Below are 24,234 nucleotides of genomic sequence, written 5' to 3' on the forward strand. Positions count from 1 at the left end.
GCAAATATCCTTCACATTGATGCTGCACTGAATCTCCTGGACAGGAGAGGAAATCCCTCTGCGCTGGAGGTCACTGCGTTTCCGCAGTTGACATATTTCTGCTCACCTTTTCCTTCCTTCCATCCCGCCGTTTCTTTCTTTTGTTGTCGGTGGTTCATTGCAGAGACAGTAGCTTGTTTCCATGGAAACGGACAGAGCCAGATGAGCTGAGCTACTTGCAGTGCAGCGTCTGTCCTGACTCTGTGTGTGTGTGTGTGTGTGTGTGTGTGTGTGTGTGTGCGTGTGTGCGTGCGTGCACGCGTGCGTGCGTGCGTGCATGTGTGTGTGTGTGTGTGTTTGATTGGTTTTGGCTCTGAAGACGAGGAGGGATGATGATTTATTTGATTGTAATGCACTGGGCAGACAGTTGGAGGAACACTGTGTGTATGAGTGTGTGTGTATGTGTGTGTGTGTGTGTGTGTGTGTGTGTGTGTGTGTGTGTGTGTGTGTGTGTGTGTGTGTGTGAGCCAAGTAGGTATTAGCAAAGCCACCCAATGTTTGGTCCATGTCATTAGACCGCATACCTCTGCTTTTGTCTCTCTCTGTGTCTCTCTGTTCTTACAGTGGTACCTCCAGCTCACGCCTGTAATTCCACACTCTTATCAGAAAGTGAATATGTGGATTTGCCAAAATGTCAAGCTATTCCTTGAAAGAGGAACAATAGAAAGTCATATTGGTAAATAAACCGGTGTGAGCTATCGAGATTCCCATGCCTCCTGGAAGACCTGCAGGTGTTTAGTGTCGCCTTACGGTCTGAATAATGACAACGTTGCTTTAATTATACAGTTCTGAAAGTGCATCAAAGTGATGAGCAGTTTGCCAAATGGATGGTCAAAGTTCTGAACAGGCACCCAAACGTATTATTGTCTGTGCAGCAGGTGTGGTTGAGATGATGGCTCTGCTCAGAGATGAGGTAAAGATGAAATCATATGGTGGTGACGCTCTGAACTACTGTAGTTTTAAAGCTTAAATGAAAATCAAAGACACATTTGAGGAAAAAAAAATCCATTTTAGTCATAAATGTCTGCATAGAGGGAAAGTGTATATTGTGATTACACAACTTTAAAGCACACTTTTTTTCCAGCACAGGTCGTCTCCTCGTGACTCACTTGATACGATCATTCTTCATCTCAATGAAACATCCCACAGTCGATGAGGAGCTTTGCTAATGAGACTGTATGTGTGTCTGTTGCAGAACTCCCAGAAGAAAAGAGGAGCACGACCCAACAACAAACCTGACAAGAAGCTCGGTCCACAGGTACACACACACATGCACACACACACACACACGCACACACACACACACACACACACACACACACACACACACACACACACGCTGCTGTGTTTTCCCCCAGACAGTCAAAAAAATCAGTTAAAGAAACAAACTAATTAAACCTTTTCGACAAACCTGGAACGATTTATCTAACACAGACAGAGAGATGTGGAGCGATGTCATCAGTCACAGCCAACTGAGTGTGTTGAAACATCTGCAGCACATGATAGAGGAAGACGAGGACACGAAGAGAGAGAGGGTTGGTGAAGGTCGTGAGGGATATAAATATAAGAAAAGGTGACTGGGTTTGAAGGAGAGGACGGTTTTTAATGAAACAGAAAGGGACGAAAGAAGAAAGAGATAAAAAAATGACTTGACATGTCCAATCAACACCAAGGTTTAGTGTGCGATGGATCAATCAATTGCCAATAAACTCACTGCATGGGTTTTTTTTATTATTTCTGCTAAATTGTCAACATTTATGTGAGTTTTTCCTCATTATCAAAGTGCCCAATTCTGCTTTATATACTGTACTATATTCATTTTTCAATATATTCTTTATTATCAGATCATATAAAGCTACAGATTTTAGAAGACCTTGCAAGCAGTAACCCCATCTGTGGAATAAATAGGATTTGAATTGTGTGCGCCCTGCAGTGGTCCTGTCTGGGATGTTTGGACGTCCACTTCCTGGTAGTCACATCCAGGGATGCAGTTGAGGGTGACAGCTGAAAATTTGAAATATAGATAATAGATGTCATCATGTTTTCTGGAAATGTAATGGCATGGACTGTCGGTGACATAAGGCTGCAGAGCTGGCTGTTATTTCCTCCCACATGTTTCCACATTGGGTAGGTCAAACAGAGCAGCACTGGTTCTAAATTATAATCAATCCACCAATCAATCCCTGCGTGGACAGTTTATTTCTTATACCAGCATCCAAACACGCAAGTAAATGTGCTGTGCAGGCGGGACGAAGTGACAGAGAGTGTTTTTATCACTATCAGCTACAGCACTGAAATGTTCAGTTCAGTCAAGAACAAACTGAAAACTGGTAATAAAGATCTTGAAGATCCCGTAACCAATGAAATCTAAACAGTGAGTGACATAAAAATCTATTGGTTTTCACTGGAGTTCAGCAGTCATACACTCGGGTCAGGCAGAAAATGTAAACATTACTGACATGTCAATTAACACTATAGCCAACGTGCTGCTTCTGGAGAGACACTTCAATTAAAGGAGCTACACGGTTCATTATCGCATTAATTGTGAGTCCTGTTTTGCTTTTTATTTCCCACTTCAACCACAAATTGAGCTCAAGCTTCAGGTTGTCTGGGACCGCAGAGCACAGCCGTCATGTCAGACATCTTGCATGTTTGATCCCTTCAGCGTGTTCCTGCCTCACAGCTCATGATTGTGCTGTCTGCGTGTCTCTCTGTGACCTATTTCCTCTGGGGATCACAATATCCAGCAGATAGATCAGCAGTTCCTGTCTTCCCTTTCTCCTCTTCGTCAGCTCTGTGTGTTTTCTGCCCTCCATCTTGTCCTGCAGGTTTTTGTCATCCGAGCAGTTTTTGTTTATGTTTGGAGTACAGATCAGGCGCTTTAAATCTCTGCCTCCTCTTCTGCCTCTCTTCTTCCAAAGACACAAAGTGAACTACTTTTTCCTGAACTTTACTCTTCCAGAGTCTCTTCTTTTTCCACATCACTAAAATAGCTCAAACACTGCAGTAAGAACTTTTCCCCTCTGTGAGAAAGCACTGCAGGACTTATGAGCTCAGATTTTACACAACAAGAGTACACAGAGATTCAGATCAAAAAAAAAAAAACTACAGGACCAACGCCACAGACGGTGTTTGCGGTGAAGGTGATCCTCTCGCCCCCGTCTCTCTCCGCCTGCCGGGCTTCCCAGGCTTCCTCTCCAAGGCACATACCATAAATGGCTGTAAATTCACTGGCTCTCACCTCGCTTAATGTGGTTGGAAATGCTCCACAGGCTGTAAAACAAATACAGCCACAGAGCTGCTTCTGAGGAATGGGTGCACAGGGTCACCTCAGGTCAGCAGAAGTTGCTGAGTCTGGGATGAGAGATACATAAATGAATAATATTTGTCAACAACAAACACAAACAGCAAAAATTGGAATTAAGATATTATAGTTGAAGTATATATAGATGTCGGGGGGGCAGGAAAGCATCCCCATTTGCAGTGTTTTGAATAGTTTCGAGTTTAAAGTAGCTGTTTTGGGCCACTAGGGGGCAGAAAACACCACAAAAAGCTGACAGAAACACAGCCCTGACATATTATCGCCTTCTGAAGCACTTCTGCAAAACAAAAACTGTTGCCTGCCTGCACATCCAGCAGACATTAGCATTTATTTACAGTTGTGTTTCTGGTCACCTGACCAGTGGAAGTCCAATATTCACACTCTTTAGCTCTGTTTCGATCTCCATCCACTCCAAATGCTGCACCATATTCAGCAGCTAGTCGTTAATGTTAGCTTTTTTGCTGAAAACAGGCACCTAATCGGTAATCGAGCAATGAGACTTAACCATTAAATGTTCCCTACAACCAAAACAATTTGTTAAAAGGTGTAAAAATGCTCCAAAGGAACAGAGTTGGTGATAATTCAGTGATGTCGGCACTGTGAGCGACCCCTTTGAAAAATGAGTTGTTTAATGCTAATCCTTGCTCAATTTAATACACTGCTACAGTCTGAGCTGTATCCTGAGGTTTTTAATGTTAGCCAACTAAAACTTTATGTTGTGTAACTAACATAACCGAGTCACCTCCTTAATGATTGTTGTGATACTGTTACACTATGTTTTTTAGTATTTACCGTTATCCATTAAATCTTACTTGTGGCCATAATAGTAGACATAGTCCAGCTATAAGTGCAAATATTGCTGATTGCTGCTTTTAAGTACAGCAGTACGTGATAATGCTTCCACTACTTTACGCAGTGTGATGATAATTTGCTGTGTATTTTGTGTGTGAGGGAGTTAGTAAATATTCATTTCTGATTCTGAATGACGGCTGCGTTAAACCACTAATGAGTGTGTTTTCTGGAGTTTCTCTGTTTTCTGTGCGTGTGTTTCTTTTGTAAAAGCCTCACGAGGGACAAACGCAGCGTGACTCTGACCTCACCATTTGGTAGCTGAAAGCCACAAGTTAGTTAAAAAGCTCTTTGTCATTATTCCTTAAGTTCAAGGCGATTTTGAATGGAATGAAAACCCAGTTCATCCCAGTTGAGTTGCAGCGCTGTAATGAGCTGTGGCTTGTGTTCGGCTGACAGAAATACACTGCTTAGTGTGTCATATAGCTGCCAGGGATGATGTCAAAGCATCACTGTGGTTTGAAACACACTCAAATTTACAGAGCACCAGAACACAATCCAAAGAAAAAGATGATCATGTATGACCTTTAATGCTGTGCAGCTGTCAGACTGGATGAAATGATCTGACTGTGTGTGTGTTTGTGTGTCTGCACTGTCTGCAGCTTTTACTCTGTGTGTGTGTATGTGTGTTTCCTTCCCTGTCAGGTTCTCTGTCCATCTCTATGTAACCTCTGTCCCAGGTTACACTGATTGAAGTGTCCTCTTGTCTTAACCGTTGGACAATAGATCAGATTTGACACATTGCTACTGTTCAAGTTGAGGGACGAGTCGTGTGTGTCTCTCTTTTTAATCACGTTCCACCGGTTTATTTTCCACTCTGCATTGTGGCAGATATTGTTTCATCATTCATTTTCTTTTGTTTGTTTGATTTTAGATTAGTCAGAGTTTAAAAACCCGAGAGGACGGAACTGACGGAAGCTTAAACCCACAAATATTTGGCTTTTTTATTTAGTGAATTACTTGCAAAGATGAATCAGTTTGATGTAATTGACTGATCATTTAATCTAGTTATAGGCCTGAAAGGTCAATAGCACTGATGACAGATGTGAGTGCGTGTCATCCTCTGTGTGATCCAGCAGTTTTTCCGTATCAGCGTCACCTCAGGGTTCTCTTCCCTCTCTGTCCCGTCACTGCAGGAGGACAGCTCAGACCTGAAGTGTCAGCTCCACTTTGCCAAAGAGGAATCAGCCCTGATGTGCAAGAAGCTCACCAAGCTGGTGAAGGACAGCGAGGCCATGAAGGAGGAGCTGGCCAAATACAGGTCGCTGTACGGAGACGTCAACGCCTCACTCACCGTGGAGGAGGTGAGGATGAAGGAGGACGGAAAGACCTAGATGTTAGCTTAAAGCCATTTTATACAGCGGCAGAGCAGACAAACTAGTGGTGAGTGAATAAGGCTGTAAAACAGGAGCTGGCAAAGTAGAGATCGCTGTATGGAGAATCAAAAACCTACCGTGGAATGGAGGAGGTGGGAGAAGGGTGAGGATTTTCGTTTCACATGGAGAGCTGTGATGCAGCCCATAGAAGTGAAAATCAGAAAGCTGAGTTTCTGTCTTTTCTCAGCATTTAGCTCTGCACCTCTCAGTGTTTGCCTGAGAGCTGCGAAACGGTGCCACTTGGCTGTTATGGTGGACGTGGTCTGTGAAGTATCCCCACCCTTTGTACCCATATAAAACCCAAATGGTTCTTATCCCCCCTGTGCCAAACAGGCCTGGGAAAACTCTACAGAGGTGCATTGTGTTAGAAACAGCCAAAACATTCACACAGAGCTCATTAAATCAAACTGACTTTTGAGCCATTTTATGCTGAAAACTAAACATTAACAAACACCTCAACAAACAAACAAAGAAAACAGACAATTATTTTACTACAATTACTCCTTAAAATGTTGAATTTGTAGTCATTTGCATTATTAATGAGCATTTAATTATTCAGGACTGGTAGTATTGGTTCTCCTCTCCTTATCTCTTTTTATCTTCTTTTATTTATCTCTATTACAATCCTCTAACTTAAACTTTTTGCTGCTACTTACACATTTACACTGTGAACTCTTATTCTCTATTGTTTATTTTTAGTATTTATTTTAATGTAGTTGTTAGGACACGTCTGTCTTTATTCTTTGTGCTTGTGCGCTTTACTTGAAATTGTCTCACCGTGGGATAGTGGAAAACGGAATTTCGATTCCTTTGTATGTCTGGTACATGTGAAGAAACTGACAATAAAGCCGACTTTGACTTTGACTTTTGATCTGGCTCCCCTTCCAGGTTGCTGACTCCCCCCACACCCGTGAGGCGGAGATCAGAGTCCACCTGAAGCTGGTGGAGGAGGAGGCCAACCTGCTGAGTCGACGCATCGTGGAGCTGGAAGTGGAGAACAGGGGGCTCCGCGCTGAGATGGACGACATGAAGGGACCACAAGGTCATTGATACATTTCTTTAATCAGTTTGTCAACAGGTAGAATTACCTAATTGGACATATTGTACAGCACAGCGTGATTTAGTTGTAAGTGTAAAATGGGCTTTTTGTTGCTTGACTTCTCATTATATTGTTTCTCTAGATGGTCCTCAAGAGCTGACTGGTGTCGGCGGCGGTCTGGGGGCAGGTCTTGGCCTAGGAGGTGGAGCCATGGTGCTCGGTGGAGGGCCTTCCTCTGAAAATGTCATGGAGCTCCAGAGACACCTCCAGTTTGTGGAGGAGGAGGCGGAGCTACTGAGGAGGTCTCTCATTGAGATGGAGGAACAGAACAAACTCTTGATGAATGAGATTAACCGCTATAAATCTGAACTCCCGCCGCCAGCGTCCTCGCTGTCGTCCAACTCCTTAACCTCATTGACGGATGGGCTGCTCAACGACAGCCCGGTGCACTCCATACAGGAAGGGGCGGTGCTAATCAGCACAGACGCCCCGGCCCAGGAGGAGGAGCTCAGGATGGCGAAGCTTCAGATCGGAGAACTGAGCGGGAAGGTGAAGAAGCTGCAGTACGAGAATCGAGTGCTTCTGTCCAACCTGCAGCGCTGTGATCTGGCTTCCTACCATGCACCTTCCTCTTCCTCCTCTTCCTCCTCGCTACGACTGGCCCTGGAGACTGACGCTGAGGCTGGAGACTCTGCTGAGTGCCTTCCCACCAGGTAGTTTCCCATTGTCTTGAAATTGTGGTTCCACAGTGTGGTTCTCCACTGGGATTGCCTCAGTGTGGGTATTTTTTGTAGCTCAGCTCAGCAACTTTGTTGAAAATTCAATGAATACAAACAAACAGACCCATTCTTTTCCTAATTGAAGGCAGTTAGGGAAAAGTTGCTGATTTTTAATTTGGGTAGAAATCTGTTTATGTTTTTGCTTCCCCCGATTCTCTATTTCATGTTTCATCGTGGGTCCACTTAAAGATGTGTTCAACACTTGTTAGCAACTGTTATTGGACATGACGTAATGAGTCCTCCCCTATCTCATGTAGCCAGCCTGCTTTCTTTGCAAGCTCCGCTCAAAAGCCAGCTGTCATCGTTCTCCAATCTCGTAACAAGACGAGAACAAGAGAGAAGTGATGCTGCACTAATGCACAGCAGTGCTGTGAGCTAAATGCTAATATCAGCATGATAACAGACACAAAACAGCAGAGCTAAAATGCTGATGTTTAGCAGGTATAATGCTTATCATGTCCACTAAGCTAGTTTACGGTGTTAGCAGGGTAACAATCCGAGGGACCACAGGGTCCCCGTCCTCACTCTTCTCTCCTCTCCTCTTCTCTGCGTTTCCATCAGCCCGCCCCACCGCAAAGAGCCAGTAGGGGGTGAGAACGACGCCCTGGAGATCAAAGAACGGAAAAAGAAGATCGAGGACAACGCTGACGCAGCAGCCCTTCTCCCTGGGTGCCTGGGGCAGAAGGACCATGATGCCTTGCTAGCCATGAGGGACCAGGCTCGCTTGGTTTCCACGGCGATACAGCTCCTGACCTCCCCGGAGTCTAACTGCCTCTCTTCCCCATCCATCTATCACAAGGTCTGCAGCAACGAGGCAGCAGAGCCGTGTGACCTGGAGAAGCCTCAGCCTCACAGCCAGGTACAGTCCCCCCGAACACACTGTCCAATGAAAGCTGGACATCAACCGAGTGGCCTTGTTAATCCTTTTCTCATGAAATCTACTGAAGCCCTAAAGATAAGTATGTACTGTAAAGTACTTACTTGCTGATTACTTGCTTTGATTCACAGAGCCATTGCTGTGTCTGTAAAACGTCATAAAATAATGAAAAATGTACATTGTGACGTCTCCTGATTGCCTGTTCTGTGTAAGCGATGACATGAAATAAAGAGAAGCAGCAAATTGTCCAGAGAATATTTGCCTTCTTGCTTGATAATCACTTTCAACTCAACAATGAAGCCATTATCAACATTGTTGTCAGTTTTCTGTTGATCAGTTAATCTATTTATCAACTAATGATTTCAGAGCTGCTCTACAGGACAGACAGTCTCCTTGATTTGATTCTGTCTGCTTGTTGTCGTTAATAACAGATAGTTTCAGTACAGTTAAGAGAAAATAAATAAGTCGAATAATATAAATGAAGCTTGTTCATGTGCAGCATAACTTAATGTTCATCACCGGAAATAAACTGATTTTGTGATTCAGGTTTCAGGATGAGAGTTTCCTGTCAGTCCACGTCTTGGTTTAGTCACTATAAACCAGAGTTTAACTACATTTAAAAGGCAACTATGGATCTCTTTATTTCTTTGGGTCGAATGAAAGAGGAGAAACTACACGAGTATCTTCTGCTTTGTCACTTCTTCTTGCACTTATTGTTCAGCCGCCTGCAGAATCGGCCCCACAGCTCCCTCACATATCTGATAATAACTCCTGTGTGATCATTTCTTTGTTTCCCAGATCTCAGAGCTGTCTGACCTGGCGGACCGGCCTCTGGTTGGTGCTCTGACCAGCAGGCTCCAGGCCCTCCACACCCAGCTACAGGCCTTTGTAGAGCGGGTAGACGGCCTGGGTAAACCCCCAGCAGGCAGGAGGGACCCTGAGGTGGAAGGAGAGTCTCCTCTGGCCTCCCCCTGCGCCTCCCTCCCCTGCTCTGGAGATGGTCAGGATGGACTGAACACGACAGAGGAGAAGGTAAAAGACAAGAAACACACTCCTCCTTTTCACTCCTCGTCACTCTGTCTCTTTCATTTATTATCTTTTTTATTTCAAGCTTCTACTTTTGTTGGATTTTTATTTCCTGTTGTCTCTAGTTTGTTTTTCTATTCTTCAGTTGTGTGTTTGGTCCAGTGCCTAACCATTAGTTTGGCTGAATAACACTCCCAATCCCATCTAAACATGCCGCTTTGGTTTCTCCTCACAGTGGAGAATGAATTTACACAACATGCTCAAATCTGATGTGTCACCAGAGACAGACAATAAAAGCAAACAAGAAATTAGCAGATTAAAGGTGAAATGAGTTTTGTTCTGAGAAAAAAAAACTGTCAATGAACCTGACAGGCTTCAAACACTGTCTGAAATGAACTGTTAGCTCTTCGGTGACGACAAATTGTGGAAAAAAGCAGCTTTTGCTGCATCAGATGAATTCAGATTTGAGCCGTCAGTGTAAACCTCTCCACATGATGCCACCCATGTCCTCTGCATGCTTTATAACTGCCTCCTAACCTTATGTTTAGATGCTGCTTTAGGCCTCAAATGGAGCCTGTTTGTTGCATGGACATAGTGAGGTTATTAAGATCACATAAAGCACCATTTATTTCTATTTCTATATATATATATATATATCTATTCATCAGCACATCATAAAACTGATTCAGTGTACAGTGTGAGTTTACATCTAGTGTGTATGAGCACTGTGGCTCACACCTGTTTCATACAAAGTTTCATTTATATCAACAGATTTACTCACATTTACAGTGTAACTGAGAATGGCATCATATTGAGGCCAGCAGGATGATTGGGCCCGTTTAAAAACTTCAATAAAATCGTAAAGTAAAAGTCTGTCATTTGGTGTTGATCTGTTTTAGCTGCCGTTAAGTCGTTATTGACGCAACAGTCTGTGTTATTTATGTGTAATATCAATAGAAACACAAGACTGCAAAACCTCTTAAAAAAACGCCTAAAAATGGTGCAGAAGTCCAGTTTAGATTCTGATTGAAGGAGATGTCCACACAGAGCTCTTGAAACAGCAGATGAGACAGTGAGCTCAGCCTAAATAGATTTCCAATCATACTTCATGAATCACATTTTCAGTCTGAAATGCTCCACTGGGAAATTTGTGGGCTGCAGTTGATTGTCAGTGATTTGTCATTTATTATTCCAGTCTGAGGGTCTGCTGTTTTTTCAGTCATGTTGTGCTCCATATAAAATTCAGCCTAAGGTCTGCAAAGATAGGAAAAGCACATTAGAATGAGCAGAGAGACGGAGACATTTTTTCCCTCGCCTCTGACTGTCAGGAACATGTTTAAAAAACATGAATACGCCATACATTTTCTGGACTAAATGAAGTTGTGAAGTTTAAAAGGATGTCAAGACTCAATAGGAGACTAAATTTACTGGTTTAGGTGGATATTTGTTACAGTGCCTCGACAGCAAGAGAGACCTGTTTGCTGTAAAATGTGTGTTTTCTATTCTAATCTAACCTAATTTGCCTGTTTGGAGGAGGCATGATGACATGATACAAAGTTTTAATAGCATACATTATAATGTTTAGACTCCATTAGAGGCCAGTTCTGAGTCCCAACACCCCTCCGATCTCTCCTCCCTTTCCCTGTCTCTCTCTCCTTCCCTTCGTCCCTTCCTCCTTCCCTCTCTCCTCCTGCACGGGCACCATAACCGTCGGTTTCTGCACTTCACTTCGATGTCCCCCTTTCCCTCCTTTTAAACCTCCTTTATCCTACTCCTCATGCCCCCTCCTCTACATCCTAACTGCCTCCCTGCTGTCCTTTCACTCCTCCTTGCTGGCCTCCCTCGCTCCCACTCTTCCTTCTCCTTCACCTTGTTGCTCTGTCGCCCCTTCGCTCTGACCTTTCATTCTAACCGCCTTCCTCCTTCTCTTACTCTCCCATTCGTCTTTTTTCTCCCCTCTTTCCCTCTCCCTTCCCTCCTTTATTCCCCATTGCTGTTTCTCCCCGTCTCTCCTTTCTTCCCCCTCCTCTATGTCCTCCTCTGTTTCCTTTTTCTCTCCTCCCCCCTCAGCCATTCATTCTCCCCTCCATTCTCCTTTTCTTTCTTTTCTCCACTCTCTCCTTCTCCTCTCTGACCAAGCTCTTTTTCCTCTACATCCTTTTCTTCGTCTTGTGAGATCCATACTCAACTCGTTCTGTTCTGTATTTGTTTCTCATCATTCTCAATGTTGTCATACGGATGGACACCATTTTGGTTGTATTGTTTTTTATTCTTATTCTTGTGTTTGTTTGTCTCGTTTTCCTTTCATTTCTATCACTCCCCTCCTTTTTGTTTTTAATCCACAACTTCTCCTCCTCCCCTGCCCCTCCTTCTCTCCTTTATGATTTCATTGTTCGTTTGTTTGGTTGGTTTTTTTTCTTCATTAACTTGCCCATGCATGCATGCAGCAGCCTGATTTTAGGGACCAACCAGAACCGGAGGTAATGGGTCAAACTGAGGAGAACAGCCAATCAGACATCAATGACACTCAAAAGCAGGAAAACTGCCCACTGGAACAGGAAGAGAAGGAGGCAGATGATGCATCGGTGAGTCGCTCAAAATCACAATCATTCACATCATGACAGGCATAAACATACGCATCAGAGCGCTGCAGGGCCCTGAAATTTCAGGCCTAGTCTGTCTCAGGGCTGACAGCTAGCAAATGTTTTCAACCTGAACCTGACTTCAGCCTGAAGCCAGTGTTTCAATGTCCAGTATCTCTGTTATACGCACAGACAAATAAACACCAGGGGTTCAGCCTTCAAGGTAAAAAACTAAAGGTCTAGTCTGAGTCTGCTGCCTCACCAGCCCGTCCATTATTATAAAAGTATGAAACTACAGCCAGCAGAGGAGATTTTTTTGTAACTCCCTGTACAACAACGTGTAATTTTTACATTTCTGTGTATGCATCCGAGATACACATCTGAGCTATAACTTATTAATTAGTGAGCCTTACAGGTGGCAGAGCCAGGCTAGCTTTTCCCCCTGCTTTCAGTCTTAATGCTAAGCTAAGCTAACCAGCTGTTGTCTGTAGCTTCATATCTAACAGGCAGGCGTGATAGCGGCATTGACCTTTTCATCTAACTCTCAGCAAGAAAGGGATTAAGTGTCTTTCCAAAAATTCCTTGAAATCCTCTCTATGCTAATAAAACACACTAAAATACTGCTTAATAAATCAACACGACCTCTTGGCGTTGATATGAGATCCAATGACGAAACCCAATGTTCTCCCGATCTGATCAGCTGAAATTACAACAAGCAGGAACTGTAAATCGACCAGGTTGGAATTTTTCTTTATATTATATCATTGCAGCCTCATCAGTATCCCTGTATATGTTAGTCAGTATGTCAGAAGAAATTGCAGCGTTGGCGTTTTCAAGTTTTTAACCAAATCTCATGGTCTTCTTCGGTCGGAGCTTGCTCAGTTGTCATGATCTAAACTTTTTTATCAAGCCTATTTCCAATGTCAATGAACTTTTACCCTCAACTTGTAACATTGAAGGTTTAGTATTAATATTTGCGTTCCTGAATCAGACACACACCCTGACTACGCCCCTCAAATACATGCCTGCAGTGTGCAGTGACATCACTTCTTCCTGAGCAAACACACAATGACAGGAGGCTCAGCAAAGGTTAATTAAAGGCTCATTTATACGCACATTTACACACACACACACACACACACACACACACACACACACACACACACACACACACACACATAGAAACTCACACGTACTGTAGCTTGAAGCAACCAATGTGGTATAGTGGCGGCACCTCATGCTAGCAACACAGTGTTGTAAACAAACGCAAACAGTGACTTCATCGTCAGATGTGGGACTGACAGGAAGAAAGGACCTTTGTTTGGTTGACCTTTTGCTGGTGTGTCTCCATAGTAACCAGGGCCGTGTGTGTGTCTGCATCTTTATCTGAGCTGGAGAGGTTGAATGAGAGAGAGAGAGAGAGAGAGAGAGAGAGAGAGAGAGAGAGAGAGAGAGAGAGAGAGAGAGAGAGAGAGAGAGAGAGAGAGAGAGATAACAAGTGAGAGTCAGATATTCAAGAGACTGTTTGTAGCAGTGATGAACAGAGCAGCGCACACACCCAGTGTTTATGTACACCCAGTATTCAGTATAATGCTGTAACTTGTACCCTGCAGCATTCAATGGCAGAGTCTGAACAGTCTCTCCTTCCACCCAGCACCTCTGTGCAGCCTCTCTGGCTGGAGTGCTGGTTGCTAAATACAGTCATCGAGTGCAGGTCTTCATTTTGGTCTCACAGGCACCAAACATGGCAGCTTCACTGTGATGGCAAGACTTCAGGTGGCTGCCCAGACGTTCACATCTGAAGTTGCGTTTTTGTTGGGAATGCTGTAACTCTGTCTCTCCGGGCACTGAGACATTTTGGAATCTTGTCACCATGGCGTAGCTAAACCAGCGGAGACCCCAGACAGTCACTGAGCTCGGCTGCTGGTCGCCAAGAAATAATAAAAGCACAACTGTACGGCTGTCTGCTTTGATTTGTCTTCCAATTAAATGAGATAGGTGTTAATTAGTGCGCTTAAGATGTGCTGTTGGGAATAAATTTGAGCTTTGGAAAGAGCCAGGTTAGCTGACTGTCTTTATGCTAAGCTAAGTTAATCAACTCCTGGCTTAAGCTCCATAGTTAATGCACAGACATGAGAGTGGAATCAATCTCCTCCTCCAAGTATGAGCAAAGCTGAAGCCTCCTGAAGTGTAATCGAAATATCTTCAAGAGAATAAAAGTTAATGAACTCATTCTTATTCTGTGTTATTTAAGTATTTGCTCCCATCTTTGCTCCTGTGTTGCTGCAGTTTCTAATGCTGTCGCTCATTTTGCACGAGCAGCTCCCGCTTTTTCACACCGGTGAGTCATTTTGGAGTCGTTTGTGACGGTGGGGGCTGTGAGCGGCCGGGTGGCGTTCTGGGTGGAGGGTGATGGAGGACAGAGGCAGAGCCCAGTGGAGGGTGAAAGAGGACATTAATGGTACAGCGGTGGGTCGATGGATCGCACTCACTCAGCAGCCAAATGAGGCATGGGGAGGGTGCTTGGGATGATGCTTGTGTGTGTGGACATACAGTGGCGTGCCGCAGCTGAGGTGTGATTTAAAGGGTTTTGTAGCACAAAAGTGCCATGTTAAGTGCTTCTCACGCTCGCCTCTTTCTCCCTTTTTAATCTCTTTCTAAGTCTGCCTTCCCTCCCCACTTTTCCTCTCATTCCTGCTTCCACTCTTTTTCTTATTCATTTTTCTTGTCCTCTCTCCCTGTCCCCCTCTTTTTTCCTGTGTATCATTATTTCCCTTCCCACGCCTTTTTTCCTTCTTTCTTTCTCTCACCCAAATCTTATTTTTTCTTCATCTCCCTCCTTCTCTCCTCCAGCCCATCCAGTCCAGTGACCTCCAGGCTCAGCTGTCTGAAGCAGAAACGTCAGCTCTCAGACCTCAGGAGGAGAAGCTGGAGAAGGAGAGGCAGGCTCAGAGGGAAACCTCTCTCATACTCACCCAGGTCTGTTTGAAGCACTGAATACTGTCACAAACGCTAATAAACTAATCTTGTAAACAAAACACCTCCAGACTCCCACAGACACACTGGAACTCCACTTTATACACAAATATACAGAAGAACCCACTTATTTTGCAGGCAAGCTAAATATGAATTATTTGATTTTTGTTATTCTGATTCTACTTTGTTTAAAGTCTGTAAATGTCTGGAGAGGTCTTGGATGCTGTTAAATAAAGTGTTTTAAATCCTAAATCTGGTTTTAGAAATCCACAAATAGCCTGCATTATGTCAGCAAAGGCAATATTCTGATTGGATCTCCAGGTTTTTATTTTGCAAAACCTTTTTATTGTAAAAGGATTTAAGAAAATTTGAAAAGGCACAGGAGGTGTCTGGCAGCTAAAGGTTTAGATGTATCCATGATCTGTCTGTGCACAACGTTTTAGGAAGTGAATGAGCTTTTGGTGACTTATGTCTGACATTGTGAACACATGGAAACCTTCCTTTAATACATACTGGAAAGCACACACACTAATAAGCAAACATACATTCAGGAAGCTAACAGTTTGGGCCTTGAGTCCTCCATGATTGTCCTGCCTCAAGCTGTCCCTCTCTCTCAGCTTCAGGAGGAGCACCAGAAGGCTCTGCTCCGTCGGGACTTCCAGCTGCAGAGCTTGGGCCTGCAGGCTCGGCTTCAGCAGAGGCTGTGGAGCCAGGAGAGGACTCTGCTGGTCCAGGAGTCTCAGCACCTCAAACAGGCCTTGTTGCTGCTCAGCCTCAAACTGCGCTGCTTCCTCAAACAGTGGAGGCTAGGCTGCAAGAAGGACACAGAGTGGAAAGACATCTTGGAGGTATGAGAGGGTAGAAACGCGTCTCAACACGTCTCATTTTGGCCAAGATAAAATCAGTTCTCTGTTTTTGGTTTATGTAATAATTTCCAAGCCCCAAAGGATATTTCTGTTTGTCCCCAAAAATGTTGATCTGAGGTTTTTAATTCTATTAATTTAACATAAAATCTGAAATTTTACTTTGTAGCAGAGTTTAAATATTGTAGCTGGATGGACATTTTGCTGTTGCCTGTGAAAATACATATAAAATGAAAGAAAATCATAAAATGACAGTGTGTTACATAATATCAGAGGCCAGCATAAGTGATTGACAGCTGATCCCGCTCTGATTGTTTTTAGATGAACAGCCTGAAGGACCTGTACCTGCTGCTGGAGGAGGAGAACCTGACAAGCCCCGCCCACCAGAGTGACAAGAAGGCTGCTGCAGACGAACAACCGCTCAGCCCAACCATCAAGGCATGTGGACACACACGCACACACACACACACACACACACACACACACACACACACACACACTCACGCTGGAACACACAAGAAAACCCACACACACTCTGACAGGCGTTACCTGTCTGTCCCTGCAGTCGAGCGCTGTGAGCAGCACCTTGGCAGACCTGAAGGTGGCGCTGCAGGATCTGAGCGGAGAGCTGCGACAGGAGAGGCAAGGCTCCCAGGAACTCACCCAGCAGTTCGCCAAGGCCAAGGCATCATGGGAAGTGGAGAGGACTGAACTAAAGAGTCTCATCACACAGGTAAGAAGTACCACTGTAAATTCAGACGTGTTAATATGAGTACATTTGAGCTGCTGCTGCTCCTCTCGCTGGTTTGATGGGAGCAGGAGTGTGGAGCATACCTTTGTGCAGCAGGCAGGATGTAGCGGTGTTTAAAGCACAGTCGGATGAGTCGTTTGCTCCCGTCAACCGGGCCAGGTGACAGACTCAGGAGACAGATGTCGACATTTAAAAGCCATCAGATGCTCGAGCTGAAAAAAATGAGCTAATGACATGAGGACAAAAAAAATGATTGCTGTGGGGAGATGGCCTCAGGAAAACAGCAGCAGAGCATGTCGTCCATCGACGACAGAAAAGTTTGCTGAAGTTACAACCACTAAGTCTGACATGTCAAAGTAAACCACTACTATGAATCCATGTGACGTTTGGTTGCCTGTGCTTCTTGCTTCCATGTAAGTGGACAGTTGTCGTGCACCTGACGGGCAGCGGACGCATGAAAAGACCATTTGTGGTGTTTCTGCTCTGAAGCGGCCAGTATTCAAGTGTTTTTTTTAGAACCAGTGACATCCTTGAAGGTGACTTTCTGCTTCTCGATCTGTCAGCTGCCTTATTTGTCCATCCAAGCCTTTCAGCACCTCTCCCTCTGCCTGTCTTGTCTGCAGACTGTGAGTCATGGTTTTAATGTTTTCTCCTCCGCTCCTCCCTCATTGTCTCTCTCTCTGTCTCACAACAGCAGCAGAGGTGGTAATTGTGTAAGTTTTAATTAACAGCCTCTGAGATAGACAGCCTGTGTGTCATGGTAATTGAGACAGAGAGACATAAGATAGAGACAGAGAGAAGAAGGAGAGGCCTGGTAAAGTTCAGCAATTACTAAGCCTTTTCAATGTTGTTAACTCTGATTAACAGTGCCAAGGCCGTACCTGCAGGTCCAGCTTTGTTCTGAAAAGCACTAACAGGATCAACACAGGCTGGAGGGGGTCAGTTAGCAACAACATTTACCTAAGTACTGTGGTTGTTGTCAGGCAAATGATACAGTGTGCATCAATTTTCCATTATAGTCACAGGCTGCAACGGTCAGTCGCAAAAGGGGACAAATATCAGGTGCACCAGAAACAACTAGACAGGAAATAAGTAATCAAATGCTAAATAGAAAACAATTAAACAATTGATGTTAAAAGGAAAGATTTTCAGTGGAGTCAGGGCTTTAGCCCGTTGCGATCTGTTGTGCTTATTCAAATCCTAATCATAACTCTGCATTCATAGACTAAAACGGCCCTCTGTGATGTAGCAGAAGCCCTCGCTATAAAGCAACCAAAACACAAAAATATACATGACATGGTCATTAATCATCGTCACGATCGGACAGATTCAGCCATTGGGCTGCGGCGCAAGATCATTTGTCTTCTGGCAGCCAGCGAGAGCAGTGTTACAAAGAGATAACACGCTCCTCTTTCCCTAAATGTGACGTCTCAGCACCTTTTATTAGTTTAAATTCATGGACAAACCTATGTGGTTTAATTTAAGATCGAATCCCCCCAGCTGTGCCTTTTACTCTGGGTGATCATGGTGGATGTCGATGCACACACAAATATTAGTTTCAGATTTGATCATACTTGACTGTGTCGCAAGTTATTACAAACACACACATCTGTGCAACACTTTGAGGCCAGTATTCTGTGTGTGTGCGTGTGTGTTACCCTGGCCCAGATGCCACATCTGGAACCAATCTCTTCCCTGCCAACAACGCACACTGTAAAGTATGCCATCAATTTGCCCTGGTGGTGTGTGTGTGTGTGTGTGTGTGTGTGTGTGTGTGTGTGTGTGTGTGTTGGCGTGTGTGTGTAGACATCAGTGCCAAGGCGTCCTGGCAGGCCCAGCGGCTCCTCCAGCTGTTGCTTTGTCGAACGAGTCAACTCAATTTCAAACACTGTCCTACCTGTCAAACTGCTTGACAGGAAATTATCTGCGCCGTTCAGCCTGATAAACAAACATCGTCAGCGGAGTAGAAACGATATCCAGAGCCCTGAAAGCACGCAGCACACACATGCCCCCTTTTTTTTTCTGCGCCTCAGTCATCCATCCTGCATGTAGGACATGTTCGAAACACCTGCTGTCTCCGCGATGACACAGAGTGAGCAGCTGGAAGCTCTGAAGCTCTGATCGCTCATTCATCACATCTGTTGAGTCCACTTCCCTCATGAAGGGAGGATGAAGATAAAGGAGCGGGGAGGGAGACAGATTTTTTTCTCTTCAGACGACTGAGACGTCAATGTCCAGCTCAAATGCAGATGCAACTCATTATTCGATGAGTAAACCACAAACTTGGTAGTTTTATTCTTCCAAAATGATACATGTGACTCTCCGGAAATGACCCAGGACTGTTTTCTGCTGCCTCCACGTTAATGTCTGGTTAAATTTAGGCTTAACCTACTTGGTTCAGAAGTTCATGAGCCAGGAGACAGTTCAGCTTCGATTAGCGTGAAGACAAGGAGCAGGGGGAATCAGCTCGTCTGGCTCAGTCCAAAGATAAAAAACAAATCTGTCTGCCAGCACCTCTAAAGCTCACTAATTCACATATTGTATCTTATCTCATGCTTCCAGTCATTATGCTAAGCTAAGCTAAGATAAGCTAAGCTAAGCTGAAACTCTTCAGCTTCATATTTAGCAGACATGAGAGCTGTATCGGTCTTCTTACCTAACTCTCAAGATACGTTCAAACTTACACTTTTACCTGTAGTACTTTAAGTGTTATGTGTCAGACCATCAAAATAGGCTGAGCTGCGACTTCAAAGCCTCAGTTTTGAATAAACAGCATGCAGTGCAGTCAGCTAGACCGCATTGCTAAATTTAACATCTGTATCATCTGTATGCATTATATAATATCTAGGCTGTGTTTGTATTTAGAAACCTGACACACATCTCTGGAGTGTTGTGGTTGCTGTCTGCCCTGAAAACAGCTGAAGGCTGCTGTGCAGTACTGATAACATCAACAGCCAACATTAACTTTGTTGTTCCCTTATGGTAAAAATCTGCTGCAGGCAAATAATATGCAGCCCGAAAAGCACATAATGGGTTGCTGTTACACCAAACACATACATTACAACAATAACAACAATTAAACATACAATACATTTCAATAGCAGATCTTTACAGTACACTACTGTGCAGTGTGTGTATAGAAATGATTCATCCCAGACTTTGTAGTTAGAGTTTGTTGCAAATGATAATCTCTTATTTCTAACTTATTTATATGATCATTATTGAAGTGGCTATATGTCAGCACAAATAACACTTCAAGCTTTAGTCCTCCTTCAGTGTGAAGGAAAAAATGTTCTACAGGATGATCCCATTGGCTGAAACATGGAGCTAGAATAGTAATTGCATATGCTCTCTAATTGGTATAATAATAATAACAATGGATCTAATAATAGTGATGATAACTCATTCCTCTTGACCTCCCACTCGCTGCGTAAAAACCTCTGTGGGTATAATCGCTGTTTGTGGCCTCGGTGTTGTTAGTAGCTCTGTGCTCTGCCTTCCCACAAATACTTCCTTCCATGTCTCTGGAAACCACTTCTGTGTCAATACCTGAGCAAGAAAAAGAAGTTGTAAAGTCACATGATGAATGTGACGGATGTGAAGGCAAATAAGTCATCAGTGAGTTTGAGGGGTTTTTTATAGTAAGAAAGATTTCTCATTAACCAGGAACTGGAGTCCTCTGCTGGGATTATTTCAGTAAAACTTAATGAATAAATCTAAATTTTGTATTCAGGGTTTTACTTGAATAAATAGAAGTAATTGAACTTGCTAAATGGTGAGAGTCGAGTTATGATCGCCTGTCTCTCATCCGCCAATAAACGCCAGTCATCCAGTAAAATCGCCTCCCTCTTAACGCCTCAGCAGTAAACCTCGTTAAGACGTGGCGCTCGTTAAGCAGCGTTCATCATTAACGAGAAACACTCTGTTGCCATAGGAGACGAAAGCTGGGCTAAGGGTGTGTTTGCTACGCTGTGATTGGCTGCCAGACAGTTCCATTAGCACCATAGGGATGCCAGTGCCACACTCAGCCAGACTGAGAGAGGCAGAGAGTGGATTGATGTGACTGTGTGTGTGTGTGTGTGTGTGTGTGTGTGTGTGTGTGTGCGTGTGTGTGTGCGTGCGTGCGTGCATTTGCGCGCGTGTGCGTGTTTGTCAAATTGATAGGCCCGGTACTGTCGGCTATGTGAACTATGAGGCTCAGACAGAGGAAAAGGGAAAGCAGAGCTGCTCATAAAAATTTCAAGCGATCCCACCTACAGGCTCTGTGACAGATTTATGGAGAGTGAAAAAAGGGGTGAGAGAGCCTGGAATAGAGGGTGAGAATGCTGAAGAGAGAGGGAGAAGGGTGAGAAGGATGGAGAGAGGGTGAAAAAGGGGAGAGGGAGAGGGAAGATGGCATGAGAGGACAGGAAAAAAGACATGATTCTTCAGACTGTGGTCTCTTCCCTCGCTCCGTCCACACCTTATCATGCCCTCGCCACAACGTGAGCATCATTCAGCGAGCAGCAGTCAGCCATCAGAGGGATCTCATCTGTGCACAGACTCCTGAAATCGTCCATGAGATCATTTATGAAACGGCCCCTCCTGTGAGGATGAAACACTTGGAGACAGTGGGGCTTCCCATTACACATCGCTGTGTGGTCACATGAGTCATAGCTGTGTTCAGGAAAACTCTTGTAATTATTTGTGTGACTGTGTTTCTGTGTGTGTGTGTGTGTGTGTGTGTGTGTGTGTGTGTGTGTGTGTGTATCAGCTGTATTTTGAGGATCTTTTTTCCATGTTGTACTACGTTAGTCAAGAGGGAATTATTCATCTGTGTATGCCAGCATCATGATCTAATGCCTTTACATCTGGCTTTTTACCGACTTGAATCATTCTATATATTATGTGATTTAATATGCGGTTTATCATGTTTTTATTTTTACTGTATAATTATTATCAGTCCTCTGTGGAAGCACTTTGTTCTGCCTCAGTTTGCAGATAAAGATTTTACATGCAAAACATGATGATCTTGTGAATATGGTTAATCTTATAGAATGAATGAGTCAACAATATGCAGGGTAGTGTCGTTTCGTACCATCTGGTTCAACACTAAAATGCTGCTCATATATTTCCACATCAGTATTTTAGTGCAGTAGAGACAGCCTGCTTTATCAGCAGGACTTTTAATTTCAGCTTTATCAGCAGGACTTTCAATTTCTGAAATTTCCCCACTGTGGGACTAATAAAGGTATATCTTATCTTATCTTATCTTATCTTATCTTATCTTATCTTATTCAATACTTGTGTGCATTTTCAAATTATACTTGATTGTCCAAAAGAGGAAATTGATGCTAGTATGTATTGTACCACAGTATTTTGTATTTAAATATTGTTACTTTTACTGAAACTGAAGATCTGAATTTGTCTTCTATCCCTGATTATAATGTAAGAGTATTATAAAAAACTTGACGGTGAGACCGACTTCTGCTGTCTTGAGAGTCAAAATAAATCAACTGTAATGTTACTGAGAAATTTATAGTATCAACAGTTGTCTGTTTTCCTTCTGACCAACCCTGCACCATTTTCCTTTCTCCAGCTTGAGACCAAAACAGGCAAAGCAGCAGCAGCTCTGTCTGCCACTGATGCACTGGAACCTCCAGACCTGAAGGTGGCGCTGAAGAGGGAGCGCGAAGAACACCAGCACCTCCTGGCCGATTCCTATGCAGCCGTGATGGACCTGACTAAACAGGTACGTTTGTGCATGGATTGAGCATGGATCAAGCTGGTTGGAAGGCAACACAATCTGCAGAAACACTTAGAGTTTGAAAATGGCAAGTTTAGACAGTTTGATCGAGATCTTCAGGTGGGTGGTGTCAATTTCCAGTTCTAAAAGCTTTCTAGTCATATTCTGGTGGTGTGCACTCCACGTCCATCTTGTTTCCTCCTCCCCCTCCTCCTCTGATGTTTGCCTCGTCTTCTTGTCTCTCCACTGTGACCTACCTGTGGACCAATCAGCTTCAGATCGGAGAGAGGAACTGGGGCAGAGAGAAGCTGGAGCTGCTGGAGAGGTTCAGCCAGGAGAGAGCTCAGTGGGAGCAGAGACTGAGAGAGGCCACTGCACAACAGGGGAAGGTATGACGGGCTGATTCAGTGTGAGTGTGTGTGTGTGTGTGTGTGTGTGTGTGTGTGTGTGTGTGTGTGTGCGTGTGTGTGTGTGTGTGTGTGTGTGTGTGTGTGTGTGTGTGTGTGTGTGTGTGTGTGAAGAAGAGATAAGGGCTTGGGCTGATGGAATATGAGGGCATGTGGCTGTATGTTCAAGATAAGAAGAACATCTGAAGTGTATCAAGGCATTTGATCGGATGTGTGTTTCCTGGTAGTCTTCTCCCCGTACATTCAATCTTATCTGATTTCCCAGGTTTCTCTCAAATTTAATTTTTAAATTTCAGGCTTTTGGGGGCAGTAGTTATCTCAGTCAGCCATTCATTTCAGTGAGACCATTGAAAATAAGTTTCTGAAGTTTTTTTTTTTTTTGGGGGGGGGGGGGGGTTCATGCAGCATCATCCAACTAAGCACATTCCAATATGAGCAAAAGCATATTCCAGGTAGCTTAATTTATAACAAAGATGCAGTTCTGCTCTCTGTTTTCCCCCTCTGACCTGTTACCTGATCAACACAATTCAATGCAAACCATCAGAGTCCTTATGACCCGTCACAGTGCTGCAGGCCATTGTAATACTGGGTTTCAGAGCGCAGTGGTGCTGTTATTATCACTTTGTGCCTGAAAGGGCCTTAACTCTGTCGAATTGAAGCACGTTTTTCACAGACATTTTTCATCTGAACCTCCTCCAGCTGAATGCACAGCCTCCATTTTTCCGATTACTCAATACGGCCCATTGAGTTTCTATAGTTTGCTGTTTTTTTTATACAAATGCTTCAGATCAATGTTACCCCCGTGCAGTTTGTTGGCCTTCAAAGCTGTTGATCTTTTACTCTACCTGGACTTCCTGGATCATATTTCATTTTCTTATCAGTGCCTGCAGTAAGACACCAACACTACACATTGTCCGGTGTTATTTTTGAAAAGCCAGACAGTGACTTTCAAAATAAATGTAAAAGAATAAAGAATGCTACCAGCCCCGGTCTTTGGGATGGTATTTTCCTCTCAGGATACTAGTTGCTGCTTACAGTAAGTACACAGCTGGTAATGCCATAATGTGAGTAAGGAGAACCTCTCTGGCGTTATTGCTTTGCTGAGGTCGAGCTGCAGTTGAATGCTAAGTTGAGCTCACCAGGAAAAACACGGTCAGTCCGATCTGCTGATTACACACCAGCACAGAATCTGCCAAACTGCTGCAACATGTCAGTGAGGGATGAAGGGTGAATTGCATCATTGTTCTCCGCGGTCATTCGTGATTGCTTCTATCCCACAAACTCTCACAGAAATAAAGAGCCAGACACACAGTTAGTGGGTCGGTCCTCCACCATCATCTCTCATCTGTCTGCTGTGCCCCCTTCCTTTGAGGCTTTCAGTTTCAGGGCGTCTTTGTCCTCCCTTTCTCGCCCTCTTTCCTTTCCAGTCATTCCTTTCTTTTCCCGTCTCATCCGTCTCCCTCTTCTTCCTTCCTCATGTCTGTCTGGAGTGTGATCCCATCTTGCTCCTTCCATTAGGTGGCCGTGTCCTGTATTGGAAACTTGGCAGGAGACCAGAACTTGTCATACTTTAATTCACCCTGTCCCAGTCTCTCTGATTGCGTCTGTGTCATGCTCTGTCAC

General features: G+C 44.0%; 1 protein-coding gene across 2 annotated transcripts in view; it reads left to right on the forward strand.

The window, feature by feature from the left end:
- Nucleotides 1-24,234, forward strand: part of mtcl2 (microtubule crosslinking factor 2) — a 90,304-nt gene that overhangs the window by 60,299 nt on the left and 5,771 nt on the right. The window contains exons 5-17 of one of the 2 annotated variants that reach the window (XM_070967754.1): nucleotides 1,235-1,297; nucleotides 5,347-5,514; nucleotides 6,475-6,628; nucleotides 6,768-7,338; nucleotides 7,966-8,263; nucleotides 9,080-9,313; nucleotides 11,755-11,892; nucleotides 14,743-14,868; nucleotides 15,483-15,713; nucleotides 16,050-16,166; nucleotides 16,294-16,461; nucleotides 22,058-22,210; nucleotides 22,477-22,593. In XM_070967754.1, the coding sequence (XP_070823855.1) occupies nucleotides 1,235-1,297; nucleotides 5,347-5,514; nucleotides 6,475-6,628; nucleotides 6,768-7,338; nucleotides 7,966-8,263; nucleotides 9,080-9,313; nucleotides 11,755-11,892; nucleotides 14,743-14,868; nucleotides 15,483-15,713; nucleotides 16,050-16,166; nucleotides 16,294-16,461; nucleotides 22,058-22,210; nucleotides 22,477-22,593 (2,538 nt within the window). The remainder of the gene's footprint in view (nucleotides 1-1,234; nucleotides 1,298-5,346; nucleotides 5,515-6,474; nucleotides 6,629-6,767; nucleotides 7,339-7,965; nucleotides 8,264-9,079; nucleotides 9,314-11,754; nucleotides 11,893-14,742; nucleotides 14,869-15,482; nucleotides 15,714-16,049; nucleotides 16,167-16,293; nucleotides 16,462-22,057; nucleotides 22,211-22,476; nucleotides 22,594-24,234) is intronic. The other variant, XM_070967755.1, reaches the window with a different exon arrangement.

The sequence above is a fragment of the Chaetodon trifascialis genome, chromosome 8, assembly GCF_039877785.1.
Source record: "Chaetodon trifascialis isolate fChaTrf1 chromosome 8, fChaTrf1.hap1, whole genome shotgun sequence".
Lineage (NCBI taxonomy): Eukaryota > Metazoa > Chordata > Actinopteri > Chaetodontiformes > Chaetodontidae > Chaetodon > Chaetodon trifascialis.